This window comes from Ochotona curzoniae, unplaced genomic scaffold (genome assembly GCF_017591425.1).
Source record: "Ochotona curzoniae isolate NIBS_2020 unplaced genomic scaffold, NIBS_Ocur_1.0 contig_2692, whole genome shotgun sequence".
Classification (NCBI taxonomy): Eukaryota; Metazoa; Chordata; class Mammalia; order Lagomorpha; family Ochotonidae; genus Ochotona; species Ochotona curzoniae.
Window position 1 is genome coordinate 22,028,136 of NW_024465556.1, and position 15,757 is coordinate 22,043,892.

Here is a 15,757-nt window from a genome sequence, read left to right on the forward strand (position 1 = left end):
TAGCCTCAATTCATCGTCAGAGCTATGTGCTGCAAAAGGGGGCACATGGGCCCATTGCCAGGGCTCTGAAAGTAGAGGTGGTGGCAGCCCTGCCCCCTCTGGGCCATTGCCCCTCTCTGACTTTGCTATTGATGCTGGCTGCTCTCCAGTACCCCTTACCTTTGTCCTTGCCCACAAATACCCATCCCTGGAGTCAGGTGACACAAGCTGCCACAGATGTGCCAAGAGGCAGGGCATCTGGCATCCCCACTAGGGGCCTCCTGAGGGCCTGTGAACCAGTGCCTTGCAAGGCTGCAGTATCTGATAGCTCAGGTGCCTGCTTTGGCCAGCACATTGGTAAAAAAGGCATAGCAGGCATTGGTAAGCACGGCAGCCCCAGAAAGCATTTTCCACCTGAACTTGTGTATGTATGGGGCAGGGGTGTCACTTGCCACCCAGGAAGATCAAGATGATCGTGTGAGGTGGAGGGGAGTTTTCCAGGCCAGGAGTTTTATCTCAAGTCCCAAGAAGCTCAGCTGACCTGCTAGGTAGGTGCCTGCACCCTGCTCAGCAGGTCCAGCCTGGCCAGGTGAGGGGCAGCCAAACCAGTTTGGGGAACAGCCCTGCAGGCTCCAAGGTCCTCTAGAGTTCAGCATTGGATGAGTTCAGGACCTTGAGACTCCCAGCTGCTGCCAGCTGGGACGCCCTCGGGCAGAGGCTTGGGTGCTGCAGCTGTGTTCTGGGAAACAGGGACAACCCCTGGACCTGAAGACCTTCCCAGGACAGAGAAGCCGAGAGGGCTGGGCAGGACCAGTCTGGAGCCTCCCAGGATGTTGCAGCCTTGCCAGGCATCCTTGCAGAAGGGGTGTACGGGAAGAGAAGGGACCAAGCAGAAATGGACAGTCATCTGCAGCCAAAGGTCCTGCTGACCCTTGTTTCGCTTTTCTTACCCACACAGCAGGGAGCAGAGTGTGATAACAATTTAGCAAACTGGGAGCCAGTGGAAGTCAAGGTTGCCTGTTGCAGCATGGGAAGATATTTGCCTACCCCACCTCAGGACAAGTGTCCTGATTTTACTTCCCAGAGGTCAGCTGAGTCTCGCTGATCCATTCCTCCCAGGAATGAAGTTTTCAGTGATGAGTCATGCCCTGACCCCTCTGAGGCCCCAGACACAGAGGCTGCTGGGTGGGTGCTGCCTTCTGGGGCTCCCATGGCCCAGGTCTCAGGCATGTCAGCTATGGGGCCTCATTGAGCCCCCTGGCACCTGGGAAAGGTGAGCCTCACAGGTGGCAGGAAGGAAAAAGGCTTTTGCCGACAGCATCTGAGGGACTGCAAAGGTCCAGAGAGAGATGTCCCTGCGGCGAGCTCACAGACTTAGGGAGGGCTGTGCCTTGCAGAGGAAGGGAGGTTGCCTAAGTCACATACAAGACCAAGTGAGATGCTGTGGTGATGCGAGTCCCCCTGAGCAAGGCGCAGGTGGGAGACACAGAGCTGTCTCCAGGAATGCACCAGCATGCAGGTGTGATGCCTGTGGCATGATAGTGGCTGGCTCTGATGGGACAGAGGCTACCAAGCAGTTGAGTAGGGCCTGTGTCCCCAGGGAGCCTTCCAGCAGGGTTGTTTCCCATTGAACAGACTCAGGGCCCCACTGGTTCAGAAGCCTGCTTTGAGCCAGGCCGGGTCTTCCCCATCCCCCTTGGGGGCCAACCCTCCTGTCCTCCACCACAGTCACGTGCTTCCGGTGCTGTTTCCTCCTGGGCGGAGTTGACCCCCAGGACCGGCAGGCCAGGGAGGGTCTCTTTTTCCACTTCTGGGGGCACCCCCAGCAAAGGCAGGAAACCCAGCCCCGGAGCCTCAGCCCAGAGCTGGGCACAGTGACAATGTCCCAAAGGTCCTATTCTCCCAGGGCATGGGCAGACTACCCAGCCCGGTCGGGAGCAAAGCAGCAAGTTTAGGAACCCTGCTGCTGGATCTGCAGTGAGCCAGGAGCTGAGAGGGTCACATTCTGCCCGCTGCATCGTCCTCCCCATGACAGGTCCCTTGGTGCAAGTGGGGCACAAGTGTGGAGTGTGGAGCCCCTGCACCCCACAACTCCTAAGACGGCCCACCTGGCACTGTTGGTGAGGCAGGAGCTGGCAGCTGTTGGGGTGAGTTCCTTGGGGTCTACACTGCCCAGGACAAGGTGTCTGCAGGGAAAAACCTGGGTGGGTACCCTGTTGAGGGCCAAGGTAAAGGAGATGGGGCCACGTGAGGCTTTCTTACGTATTTGTATGATCCTTGTGGAGCTGAGGGAGAGAGGTGGTGCTGGAGGAGATGAGGGCCTGGCCATCCTAAAGGGAGCAGGTGCACAGTAAGGAGAGTGGAAACAATATATAGCAATTTGTTGTTATATAATGCTCTGGGCAGGCCAGGTTGTGTGTGCGTGTGCTTGTATAATCCTCCTCCTCACTCTGGAGCTGGGGTGTGACCTCAGGTGACCTTGGCAAGCAAGAATTCACAATCTCCTGCCTCCCCGAGGTCCAGCTGGGACCCTTGGCCTCACGGCCTGCCACATCTCCCCGCCTGCCAGAAAGATGTGGAGACAGGCCCAGGCCTGCTTGTCTGAAACCTGGGTCCTGCCCACCTCCCCCACGCTTTGCTCTGTCTTCTGTGCAGCTGTCTGCAACCAAGACTTGGTGTGTGAAAAGTGAAGGAGGAAGATCAGAGGTTGGAAGAGCATGATCTGGGCACAGTGGCAGCATCTCCAGGGAGCCCTGCGTGAGATGCAGGCAGCCACAAAGGTGCTGTTAACACAGGCACCAGCGCAAGCCTGTGGGTGGAGAACCGCCAAGGCACATCTGGTTCTGCAGACTCTTACCTCCTGCCGTGACTCCATGTGCCCTTTGATGGAGGGTGGGTTGTGTTGGGTGACAGTTCCCATCTCTAGGCACATCTCCCCAGGGGGGCTGCAGTCAGGCCTAGCCAGGACACCAGAGCATGGTTCTGCCTACCTCATCCAGGTTCCCGTTGCCCCGTGTTGCGTGCATGTCTGTCTCTGCCGGCCTCGCTATGTGTCTATTTCTGGTTGTGATTCGTGTCTGTTAGTCACGCCGGCGGCTGAGCAGGTGCTACCCTCCTTGCTGGCTGCTGAGGCTGACGTCCCAGCATAGCCCCCACTCATGCCGTGGAGGCCCCATCTCCCCACTCCCCAGCCCGCAGCCCAGGCAGACATCCAAGAGGTGACCAGGATGCATTTGTGCGAAACAGCTCCTGACCACCTTGCAAAGGGTGCATTACCAGGAGGCTGATTTGGAGTAAGGAAAATGGTCAGCTGCCCCTGTCCTGACTTGGGGGATAGCCAGTGAGGAGAGAGGGACAAGACAGCAGAGGGAGGGTGCGACCTATTTTCCCCTGGTGACTGCAGGTGCTGGGGGTGTGGAGCCAGAGGGCCTGGCTCTCCTGTCCATCGCAGCAGTTGGGGTACCCACTCCTGACCAGCTTCTGTACCCTGAGGTCCTTCTCTAGGAATGGAACCTGTTGTGCCCTTCTGTCACTTGGAGGGTCTTGTGTGACCATAATAACTGATGGGGCAGAAGCACTTGAAAATATGTCACAAGTGATTTTATTGGGAGATGGAACCCCATTTGTATCCTCCCAGGGTTCTTTTGGCCATGTCCTGCCCTTCCCTGCCTAGTGCCGTCAACAAGGGACACACACATACCACCCATCACACCACTGACTATAAGACTTGGTGCTGCTTGTAGAAAACCTAGTCTGCGAGTTAAGCTCCAGGCATGGAGGGAGCTAACAGGAACCCTTAATGTCTCTTGTAGCTCTTGTGCAGACAGCAGGCTGCTGCTTGCTGGTGGAGCTGACCTTGACTGTCTGGATCTTGGCTGCTGAAAGCCAGGGCTCTGTGGTGCCAACAGAAATGCCAGGCCTGAGTGTGGGCTGTGGTGGACCCTGAGGCCCTGCTCTTGCTGCAGGAGCCCAAGGGAACTTGAGGAAGCAGAAATGGCTTCCTTCTGGGGCCCCATGTGCCCTCCCCCTGGCTGTAGCAAAAATGCAACTGCCTGAAGACAGGGAATGGATTTTTGCTGTGCCTCAAATCAGGACACCTCACTGTGGCCTTGGGTGGCGGCTCACCAAGGAAAACAGGAAGGTCCCCGTTGTCTGCCAGAGGGCCTGGCCTGAGGGACAGCAGGTCCTACGCCCATCCCGTGGAAACTTCTGGAGCTTTGTGTGTGCCCAGGACGCTGGCTCCGTTGCCTGCCATGCTCTGATCAGAAGTGACAGAGCTGCCCACGCCTCTTAGCCATTGTTCTGTGCATTCCTCTGCCGACCAAGGCTGATGATGCCTTCTGTTACTGCATGCATCTGGCACTGATTGTATGAGCCTGTCATTGTGCCTGCATTCCAGGGTGGCAACTCAGCTCATCCCCTGGGAGAGGAGGCTGCTGGAGGTGCTGGAAGGGTCAGCTTGAGGGGTCCCACGGAAGCAGGTAGAGCCAGGATCATGTCTGGTGGGTTTCCTCTTGGGGCCATTCTTCATCAGCTGCTGTGATGCTCTGTGACATCACTGGGGCATGGGGTCCCTGGGCTTTGCACTTCCTACATAGACCTTCTGGATTGAGCAATAATATTAATCTGAACCCCTCTGTGGAAGCCCATTTTACAGATGGGAGACATGAGTCCCAACAGTGAAGCAGTCTGTAAAATCTCAGGCTCTGTCTGTGGACTTCAGGGCCAGCATATGCAGCCATCACTGCTCCTGGTTCTTCTGCCGTCATTCCCCACTCCCCTGCCGGGCCTGGTGTGGGCACTGGTGCCCCCTGGGAGCTAGGAAGGTGTCCTAGACGAAGAAGCATTAGAGATGAGCCCTGTAGAAGCACACGTTCAGTGAAGGGTCTCTGTGGAAGCCAAGAAGAGGCATGGGGTCACATGATGTCCAGAGGTGGGTCTGGAGCCCACTGGGCAAAGGCACTTGCTGGGAACAGCGGGCATTTGCTCTGCTGAGACCACCGGCCAGGCCACGACCTGCCTTGCAGACACTGCTTTAAACACTTGCTGGGGCACTCATGTCATCTAAACATCACCCCCCTAAGGAGCAGCTGTTATTTGATCATGCCATTTGTCCATGGTCATGCAGCACTGTAAATCCTTCACCTGGGCCTCAATCCCAAACCATCAAGGTCCTTGGGTCTGAACCACAGGGCAGATCTCTCCGCAAAGATCAGGCTGGGTGAACGTCAAGGTTGCCCCAGCCCACCAGGCTTTGCACATCCTCCTGAGTGGCTTGGACTTTGCAGTGGGTGCCATTCAGGGTTTCAGTGAAGGCCCCAACCAGGGACTCTGCATGCAGATACACTTCGCTGGTCTTTGTCAAATGACTATGCAGTGAGTGGCCAAATACCTTGGAGCCTGAGATGTGTGGGAACCTGGTAACAAGGGTGATGAGTCAGACTAGGCCTGCTGAGTTGACACTGAGATGATGGGGAGTGCTTGGAAACCAGACTTGAGACCCAGATTTGGCATTTGGGGTCTGAAGCCTTTGTCCATTGCCTGGGCTCCAGCTGTGAGCATCTTGAGGTCAGCTGGAAGAGCTTGAGGCCCTTGACATGGTGCCTGGAGGCACTGGGGAGGGTGGTGGGGAATGGGGCTTGGTGCAGAGCCCAGCTTCCTACCAGGATTCCCTGACAACTCATTGCACATCTGCTTACGGCATAACTCCCCCTCTAGTGTGGGATTGTGTGTGTGGGTCTTTAGGGATCACCCTAGGCACTGGGAAAGATGGATTTGCGCTAGATGTGCCCAGCACAGATCTCACTACTACAGAGGCCCGGCCCAGAGGTGCTAGTTCAGCTGCACCATCAGCCCCAGGAGAGGGGTCCAGCCTGCCTCTGCTCACAGCAGCCCCCTACCTGCTGGTTTCTGACAGGCAAAGCCCCCTCCCCCACCCACAGACGCACACTCTGACACCCAGATTGCTAAGGGTCCAAGGAGAATGCACGTCGGAGCCCACAAGCCTCTGCACGCCCCCTCAGCACGTGCTGTGGTTCTCAGCTCCACCAAGGGCGACCACGGTTCTGAGTGCTATGTGCAGGGGCCTTGTGCTCTGGACTGCAGCCAGCCAGCCCAGTCCCATAAGGGAAAGCAGAAGCATTGCCCAAGGCCATCTTGTGATGCATTCAGCTGTGCTTCTTGTGTGAAAAGGGGGGAGTGCTCTCAGGCCAGTGCTGTCAGCACCCAAAGTAGAGCTCAGGGGACGAGGTGAGGGCGGGTTTTCCCAGCAGTCCAAGGGCCACGCCTCGCCCCATCTATCTTCAGACAGGGCTCAGGGTGAGACTAGCTTCCCTCCCGTTGCCAGCACACCCTGGCACATCACACCACGCCCTCCTGCCCCGCCCACCTCATCCTGGGGCTAGTCATGCCCCACCCGGCATGCACATAGGTCAAAGGCAGGTCAGACCCATGCAGGGATTCCCAGCTTGGACTGGCACCCCCAGCCTATGTTGTTTTGCAATTGAACAGGCCTCCACCTGCTTCTCTGACAGTGCCCAGACACCGTGTTGGGCTGCAGATTGCTGCGGGTTGTGGTTAAGCGTTAACTTTGGAACCCCTTGTGTTGGTTGGCACCACTACATTCAGGGCTGTCCATAAGCCCCTTTGTGGCCAGCCTTGGGGGGGGGTGAGGGGTGGTGGGTCCTCCCCTTCAACTCCCCCTTCTTTCTTCCTTGGTTAGAATGTGGCCTTGCCAGCAGCTGTGCTGAGTTGTGGCTATCACACACACATCACGCCTGCCTGCCACAAAGTCAGGCTGCCGTGTTCCCTTCACGGAAAGCCACTCCACTAGGATGTCCTTGGCCAGGCAGGCGGCGGCCCGTGACATTGGAGGAAAGCCCCGAATCCCCCATGGTGCTCCCGCCCCCCTGCCTGGCACAGAGGAGTGAGGGCTGGGAGGGGCGGGGTGGGCAGCAGGCGGCGCCATCTGCGGCCATCCTTTGTGCTGGCAAGAGAGCCGGCCCTCCATTGCTGCGATCCGCTGGGCCTCGTGCCTGGCGTGCAAATGAGTTTCCAGATGCCCAGTGTCTCCGCACGAGCAGCCGTAACTAAGGAGCCTGGGAGAACGATCTGAAAACTCGTTTTTGCTTGCTGCAGGTGTGGGCTGGGGTCCTCTTACAGTGGCGTTTGTCAGGTGAGGGGCCTCTCCTCTCACACAAGGTGACCTTGTGGAGAGGGCTTGGCTGTATCTTTGTAGCCTGAGACCATCCAGGAAGGAGAAGCAGGTGCCTCCATAGAAGATCTGTGGTTGAGCATCTCTGCATTCTGCATCATCCCAGCAGGTGTATTCAGCAGTCATGGTTTTTCCACTTGGGATTTCAAGGGGAAAGGGACCCTCCCTAATCCAGGATCTGGACAGCCTAAAATGACAACCATATCCAGACCCTCCTGGTCTCTGTGCATGTTGGCTCTGCCCCTAGGACCTCTTGAGCTCAGTGGGGCCTAAGGGGGTATCTTCATTGAATGTCAGGACTGGGAGGCTCTGAGCACTTGAAGGTTTGGCTTCTTGCAGGGTCTCTTTTCCTCCCTTCCTGTCTGGTGCAGACACTCACTGGGGGGTTACGATGAATCCTCCTGCCTGAGCCTGCATCTGTTCATTTTGTAGAATGGGAAATTATAGCAGCTAATACCCAGCTTCCTGTCGGGCCAATGCAAATGCGTGTTGTATTGTGTCCAGGGGTGGGCCTCTTAAAGGAAGGTTGGCTGAGCAGATGTGGTCCAGACAGTCCCTGGCCATGCCCTGCAGCACTCTGTTGGATGTGGCAGGAGTGGGCCATTTGCTGAGTCAAGGTCAACCTTTGAGCTTCTGCTTAGCGTCCACAGATTTCTTCCAATTCTGGGAAGGAGTGTAGGGAAAATCTTTCCACTCTCCTTATTCCTAAGCAACCTGAGGCCCAGCCTCTCTACCTCCATCTCTGCACCCCAAATCTCAGCTCTGCAAAGCTCTGGAAGGACCTGCCAGCGTGGTGGCCAACTGGTACACATGGACCTCAGCAGTGCCACTGGCCCCTGATGGCCACCTCGGGATGATGAAGTAGGAAGGAAGACCCCTCATGCCCCCAGTACTTTGTTCCTGACAGACCCTCTCCACCTTGCTGTGCATGGCTCTTGTGTCCTGTTTGGGGTGCCCAGAACCCTCTGCTCCAAAATTCTTTGTCCTCACAAATATTTGTGTCCAGGTGCGCAGATAGCTGGAAAGAATGCGCTGCTACATGAGTGTTTGCTAGGTGGAATTTCACAGGGAGCCCTGTGGATTGGGTCTAAGCCTTGTGATTTTTAATGCCACCCACGGGAGGAGCCACATTTGAGCTAACCAATGGGCAGCAAGCCGTGTGTTAGGTTCCTTGGGTGCTGTATGTGAAATGCTCCATTTTACAGCAGGGAACACCAAGGCCTCTCCGGGCTCTAAGGGTTCTGAGATTGTCCTATGAATTTCAGAATCCAGGTCGGTGTCAGCAACTGCTGGTGCAGAGAGGGTGTGTGTGGTGGCCAGGGTGCTCACTGACCGTCCTCTTCTTCCCCGCAGCGCTACTGTCCTCCTGGTGTGAAGAACTCGGCCGCCTGCTGCTGCTGCGGCATCAGAAGAGCCGCCAGAGCGACGCCCCTGGGAAACTCCCCATGCAGCCCCCCCTCAACTCCATGAGCTCCATGAAACCCACTCTGTCACACAGGTGAGGGGGCCGAGGGGACAGGGCCTCTAGAGAGGTGACAGGGGAGGGGCTCGGAGGGCTTAGGGGAAGGTAGATGGGTTTTGCATCATCTGAAATGCACTTGCTAATCTCTCAGATCCATGAGGCTCTCCCCTAGCCTGCCTGCTTTGTCCCGTTAGGCAGGGGGGGGTGTTGGCACACCAAGTCCCAGGCTCCCAGCCTGACAGTCAACGGTGGGGGGAGGAGTTGGATATCCTGAACTCAGGACCTTCCCGAGCAGGCTCTTGGGTAAACTTAGAGAAATGAGAGGTAGACCAGAGCCACCAGCAGCCAGGGTCCCAGGCAGGAGGCGGGCATGGTTGGCTGGAAGCAGTGAGGCCAGACACTGAACAAGTGGCCCAGCCAGCAATGTCCCTGGTTCATCATCTCCTGAGTCCCTTACCGAGTTGGGGCAACTCTGTGCCAACACTCTTGCAGGCTGACCCTGCACTCACAAGGCCTGTCGTGTGCCCACGCTCCCTGGGTGCACCCCTGCTAAGGACCGGGAGGGGTATTTGCAGTCAGAGTTCTGCTCTCATTATCTAGCGCGACCGAGCGGAGGGACCTGCGGTCTGGAGCACGCAGCAGGCAGCCTTGGGTCACCCCGACAAGGCGCTGCCCGCAACTCAGGTGCCAGCCATGCTTTATAAATCAAATTAGAGGCTTGTTGACTCCTGGAGTTGCAAAGAACCTTAGCACTTAGTCGGGGGCCGGCGCCCTGCCTGGGCAGGATGGCTCCTGACACGTGGTTACCTGCCTCGGTCAGAAGTGCTTTGTGCCACAGGCAGCCTGTCACCACCCAGGGTCACTGCCTCGCTGGATTCCAGACCTGACTGCTGACAGCTCCAGCTGCCTCTCTCCTGCAGTTGTGTGCCTGTCCCTTGTGGGCTGGCATGGAGCCAGGGTAGTTTTTTGTGGTGCAACCCTTTGGTTGGCATTTAGAATCTTGGTCCTTTCATGTTCGATGACTGCGCCTCCCCCTCTGTTGGCTGTCCCTTTCTCCCAAGCATCCCGGCTGCAGGAATGTCCACACACGTTTTAGGGGGTGGAGGCATCACCCCTGCTCCAGAGAAGCCAACCCTGCCGCCGCCCCCCTTCCTCCCCTTGCTCCTGGCTCGGCTGCAAATCCCAGGACATCTTTGAACATAGCTGGGATCAAGTTAAGAACTAAGAGAATACTGCAGGATTGGAGTTGGAGGGCAGGTGACAGGACTGGACCTGGAGTTCAGAAGGAGGGCTGGCTACTTAGGAGGCTATCTGGAGGCAGGAAGATCTAGACCTTGAAGGACGTTGGGCTGAGAGTGAGCAGGTGTGATTTGTGAATTTAAACAGGTTTTCTGAGAAGTGCTTGGGGTTGCTCTCTAGCGCTGCCACCCCAAGTTCAGCTCCCTGGGTTAGGTCTCTTAGGAAGTAGTCTGAGAACTCCAGCATCACTCTGGCATGCTACTCCATGGCCTTTTGAAAGCAGAAGAGACCCAGGTTTAAGGTAGGAAAGTGACCTGCCCAGGAACACACAGCTCTCCAGGGTCAGAGCTGGGCACTCAACAACACACCGTGCCTTGCTGGACACCCAAAGGCAGTGGGTGTTGGCGTCTAGTAATTAGCCCGGTTTGAAAAGAAAGCCATCCATCCTTCCACCTGAGGTCAATTGGGACTGGGGAGTACCAGCAGCCAGAACCCCTGGCCCTTAACTCAGGCCTGAGACCCGTGGGGCTGACTCTGACTGCCTGTAGGAGCCGTGCTTTTACCCAGGGCAAGCCTCCGTGGTGTGCTGGGCTGCTCTGGCGTGGCCATCATCTTGCTAGCCCCTCATGTGCCCACGGCAGAGTGGGTGGGGAGCCCTCCTCCACGTGTCTCAGTATGGCTTGTCTCAGTATCTCCTCACAACAGTTGTGTCGCGTGGAGCAGGGGACCCCAGCTCAGAGCTGAGACCAAGTGCCCTGGGATGCTCAGATATGCAGCTTGGAGGACTCTGGCTGTTTGAAGTTTGTTGGGAGCAGAGGGGTGGTCTTGTCTGCAGGTTCTGAGGGTTGAGAGTGAGGATAAATGCAGAGCCCCAAGGCTTAGGGCCCCCACCTCCACCTCTAGAGACAGCAGGATCAGCACTTGGCGGTGACCGTAGTCACCAGGGCTGATGCCATGATCCAGGGCTCTGTGTCGGGACCTGACCTGGGCTGCCCCTCCAGGTGAGGCCCTCATACTCTCTAAGGCCATTTGGGAGGGTCGTCCAGGCCAGAGTTCCAGAACACTCCAGGGGAACTAGGGAGGCCAGGAGAGGCCTTGGGGTGTCCCAGCCAGTAACTGGGCAACAGGACACTTGCCATATCCCCATGGTGGTGCAGACTCGATGCCCACATGGATCCCTCCATGCCTTCCTCTCCCAGGTTTTTTAATGAGCCGTTTGTGATTAGCATGTTGTCCGTTTACAAATCAGCGCTGCAAAGGTAATTAAGAGCCTAATAAATCTGGTTTGTGCTGTTAATTTGATTACAATCAAAGCCAGCTTGAGCAGGGGAAGACTCCAAGATCAAGGGTGGCCACTCTTCCTCTTCCAGGGGCATGATCGAGGCTGGGGGTGGGGGACCCAGGGGAGAGATTCCTGGGCAGAGGAAGCCCCCGTGCCCCTGGGAGTAGTAGGTGGGGTCATGAACCGAGGGGTGGGCTGCTGAGGAGCGGAGTGGAGCTGCAGTTCTGCTGCCTTCCAGCCGGGGGCCTCAGTCATCCCTTTCTTCTCCCTGTGCCTGAGTTTCTGCCTGCATCCAAGGGCCTGTGTGCTTGTGGCCGCTTCTGTGACCTGGTGCCATCACACTCATGTGTTCGTTCACTGCTGGCCAACAGAGGAGCCAGGACCTGGCCCTTCTGGGCCCCGAGTGCCAGTACCCTGGAGGCAGGTGCTGGGCGCACCAGTTCATGACTTCATTCCTTCCCAGCATTCCTCCAGTAACCTGCACAAGCAGGTGCTGTTGTTCAGTAGATGCTCCTTGAGCTCCATGGGTGTGTGAAGATGGCTCCTGGGGCAGAAGGAAAAAGGGCAGGGCTATCCTGGGAGCCCCAGCAATGTGCAGAGGCCGATGTGTCAGGGCTTCCTGGAGGAGGTGGCTTCTGGAGGCACCTAGGCAGGATGAGAGGGGCAATTCAGGCCCATTGGGAGTCCTTGGGTAAGCACAGGTGCAGAGATAGGCTGTAGCTGCCCCCAGGTTAGGACTCTTGGCAGGTTGTTAAGGACTCCCCAGGGGGCTCTGGCTGTGGTGTCTGTGTGGGAGGGGGACAGCTTATGGCCCAAAACCAGGCCCCAGAGGGTGAGAGGGGTGTACAAAGGGGAGTGGGCGTCTGAGCTGCAGGCTAGACCGTGCTGATCTGAGGTGAGGGAGAGACAGTCTCAGGAGCTCCTTCCCAGCACACAAACACAACACACACACGGAGTGCCCCTAGGCCAGGGGCCGTTTGGGGACTTAGAAGCTCATTCACAGGCCCTGCAAAATTATCAACTCAAAAAACAGATCTGTCATAAAGTTAGTGAATTTCCAAGTCCCACTCTGGCAGGGCCAGAGCTGATGATTTCCGGGGCCACATGTTCCCCAACCCCTGATGAACCATTCTCTAGGTCACCTCTGTTGCTCCCTCCTTTCTCCCCAGCCAGGCTTCTACCTCTGCTAGCAAGCAGTCCAAGAGCCAGGCAGCCCCTAGGGGAGGGAGGTTGTCCAGTCAAAAGGGGCAAGGCCAGTGGTTGTGGTGGGCCAGTGGGGGCGGGGCCGCGGCTGCCACAACAGGAGCCTTCTTCCCCCCAGATGAGTCACAGCCATCGGTGCAACTGCCACTTCTGCTTCTGTAGCAGGTGCATGTGGCGACAAAGCCAGCTCTGAGTCCACCCCTCCAGGTACACGTGTGCGGCCATGTGCCAGCAGGGCCCAGGGTGTGGGTACACGTCCTGTCTCCCAATGTTCATGTGCCTGCCATGTGTGCAAGAACCTTCCAGCCAGCCAGGGCATGATGCCCAGTTTGGGAACACGGATGAATGCTGCTTCTCACCGAGGTTAGGGGAGCGGGGGTGAAACAGGAAGGAGCCGGTTTCCGCCCACAAGGCCCACCCACGGAGCTGCAGGGTACTTGGGAGCTTGTTGTTTGTGGACCTCAAACACAGCGTTCCCGATGAGCCGGGACCTCCTTGCCGAGGTGACCAGCTATCAGCTGCTGCCCCCCAGTCCCAGTAGAGATTGTGGGGGAACTCTGCCAGGTTCCAGAGGGCTCCCAAGTAGTAGTGGCTGGGGTGATCTGTTTCCTGAGCTGGACCACACAAGTTCTGGGACAGGACCTTGCATCTGCACTGGATATTGAGTGGAACTGCAGGTTGCTAGGGTCACAGGGACAATAGTTAGAGCAAAAGATAGTTTCTGGCTTGTGTTAAGTTACAGTTGGGAATGTTGCCCAGCCCACCCAGGCAGGATACGAGCCCCATGCATGTATAGATGCATATAGAATTTATTTATTTGAAAGACACAGTGACACAGCAAGAGATCTTCCATCCATCGATTCATTCCCCAAAATGTCAGGGACTGGGGTAATATCTACAATAGAAAGAGTTGGGCTGCTTACTGCCTGTGTAGCTGAGGGACCACCTGCCCGTTCAGAGCCCCAGAGGCCTGAGAAAACCAGAGCATCCCTGAGTGCAGCACCTTTGTGGGTGCAGCAGCTCCAGCTGTGTGTGTGTGTGTGTGTTGGGGTAGGAGCTCTGCAGCAGGGTAGGAGGGCTGGGTACGTGAAGTCTGCTCAAGTTCAGCAAAGGGGGAAAGCCATCCATCGGGCTTGGAGAATGTGTCTTACCAGAAGCTAGCCTGCTTCTTTGCCCAGAAGTGTCCACTTTGAGAACACCTGTGCAGCAGTTGGAAGGTGGAGGGATGGGAAGGTAGGGGGGCGGCACACAGCCCCTGGAATTGTGCTCAATGGCAGGAGCCCACTCAGCCAACCCTAAACCTGCAGGCCATGCAGACAGGAGGGGGGAGGACAGCCTCAGCCCCCCACTCTAGCACCCTTCTCCCTTTGCCACCCGCTTGGATCTACAGAGCCCCACTATGGCACCAGGACAGTTAGTGGCAGACCTGGATAAATGCTCTTTGCAGGTCTCAGCACAGAGCTAAGATCTGAGGTTAAGTCCTTATGTGTGGGACAGGGTGGGCTTCCTGGGGAGGCGTCTGTCCCAAGACATGATGGGCACTGTGGAGCATGATGACCAAGTCCAAGAGTAGCTCCTAGGCTAAATGGGGCTGGGGCGGTGGGGGCGGCTCACCGAGTCAGTGATTTCGAGTTTGAGTGTGGACTTGGCCTCATACACAAGGAAGCCACGGAGGACTTCATGCACAGGCTCTCAGGTGATCAAGGGAGGAGATGAGCTCAGAGGATGTGCAAGAGACAACGTAGGAGGTGGGGCAGCATTGCCCAGGGTCAGGAGGAATGGGTGACGCAGGGAAGCGTATGTTCCATAGGCCAGCCACAGGACTTGGGGAGCCAGACCCTCACGGTCCTCACTGAAGGGGGGCCTGGTCGTTCTGAGGCAGAGGGAGTGAAGGGGAGCCCAGCTCCTCTTCAAAGGCCTCTTGGAGCCAGAACTAGGGCTTAGGGAGACCCCGTCCCACGTTGCTGGCTTAGGAGTGCATCCTGCAAACTCTGAGCTGAGGTGACACACAGTGTGACGGCCTCCATGGTAGAGTTAGAGAAGCCGTGTCCCAGCAGGTGCACCTCTGCTGTGTCAGACCTCTGACAGGCCTAAGTGGCACCCCTAGACAGTGTGCGAGCTGCCAAGCTCTGGCCAAGCCTGCACTCACTGGCCCCTAAGACTCTGTTCTCTCTCTCCCTCCCTCCGCAGTGATGGGTCCTTCCCCTATGACTCTGTCCCTTGGCAGCAAAACACCAACCAGCCTCCCGGCTCCCTGTCCGTGGTCACCACTGTTTGGGGAGTGACCAACACATCCCAGAGCCAGGTAAGAGCAGGGGCAGGCGGGTGGCAGGAGGGATCCTCTCCCAGCCACAGGATGCCATGCCATCCGCTTCCCTCTCAGATTCTGTCCCCACTGTGGGATGCAGGAAGGGCCTGCCCTTCCTTAGGGGCTTGGTCCCTGGGGACTGTCTCTTCCTCCTCTCATGACCTTCCAGGAGGAGTGGCTGCCCTTGACATGTGACAATGTGGCAGAGGGTTTTTCTCTATCCCATGTGGACTTGGTCCAACAGAGTGGCCCAGAGCAGAGTCCCATGAAACATTCTGACAGTCCCAATGCTTAGCCCCAGGCTTCTCTGCCCACCTTGGCCATAGCCATATAGAAGTCCCAGGGCTGGAGGGTGCCAGTGACCTTAACGCAAGCCCCCCACCTCCCCACCAACACACAACCTCTGCATGGCCCTGACTGTCCGCCCCACACCACTACCTCATGTACCACCTGCTTTTCTCCCTCCTCGCCTCCAACACGACCATGTGGGTACCTGGGGTTGCAGCCCTGTGACATTCTCTCAACCTGCCCCCAGGTCCTTGGGAACCCCATGGCCAATGCCAACAACCCCATGAATCCAGGCGGCAACCCCATGGCATCAGGCATGACCACCAGCAACCCCGGCCTCAACTCCCCGCAATTTGCTGGGCAGCAGCAGCAGTTCCCGGCCAAGGCCGGCCCCGCGCAGCCCTACATCCAGCAGAGCATGTACGGCCGGCCCAACTACCCCGGCAGTGGGGGTTTTGGTGCCAGGTGAGTGCTGACCCTGATTTCCTCAAGCCACCCAGGTGGGAGGAGCCAGTTTATATCCCAGCTCTGTGTTCCCAGACCCTACTAGCATGGAGAAGCTCTGTCCCTGGTTTCTAGTGGCCCTTGGTCCCAGGAGGGATGAAAAAGCTTCTTTTCTGCTTTGAGTATAAACTTGGAGACAGGGAATGGGCTACCTTGGAAAAGATAGCTGGATAGTGAGACAGGTCAACCAGTTGCCCAAAAACAATTGAAGCTATCTGTTCTGTCTTGCTGGGGTATGTATGGAAGCAGAGCTGTCCAATACTGGGAGTTCCTCTATCC

The 15,757-nt window shown here is 57.1% G+C and overlaps 1 protein-coding gene across 1 annotated transcript in view; it reads left to right on the plus strand.

Annotated features, from left to right (window-relative positions):
• Positions 1-15,757, plus strand: part of ZMIZ1 (zinc finger MIZ-type containing 1) — a 155,441-nt gene that overhangs the window by 118,944 nt on the left and 20,740 nt on the right. Inside the window, exons 7-9 of the mRNA XM_040976029.1 lie at positions 8,546-8,690; positions 14,569-14,683; positions 15,222-15,439. Of these exons, the coding sequence (XP_040831963.1) occupies positions 8,546-8,690; positions 14,569-14,683; positions 15,222-15,439 (478 nt within the window). The remainder of the gene's footprint in view (positions 1-8,545; positions 8,691-14,568; positions 14,684-15,221; positions 15,440-15,757) is intronic.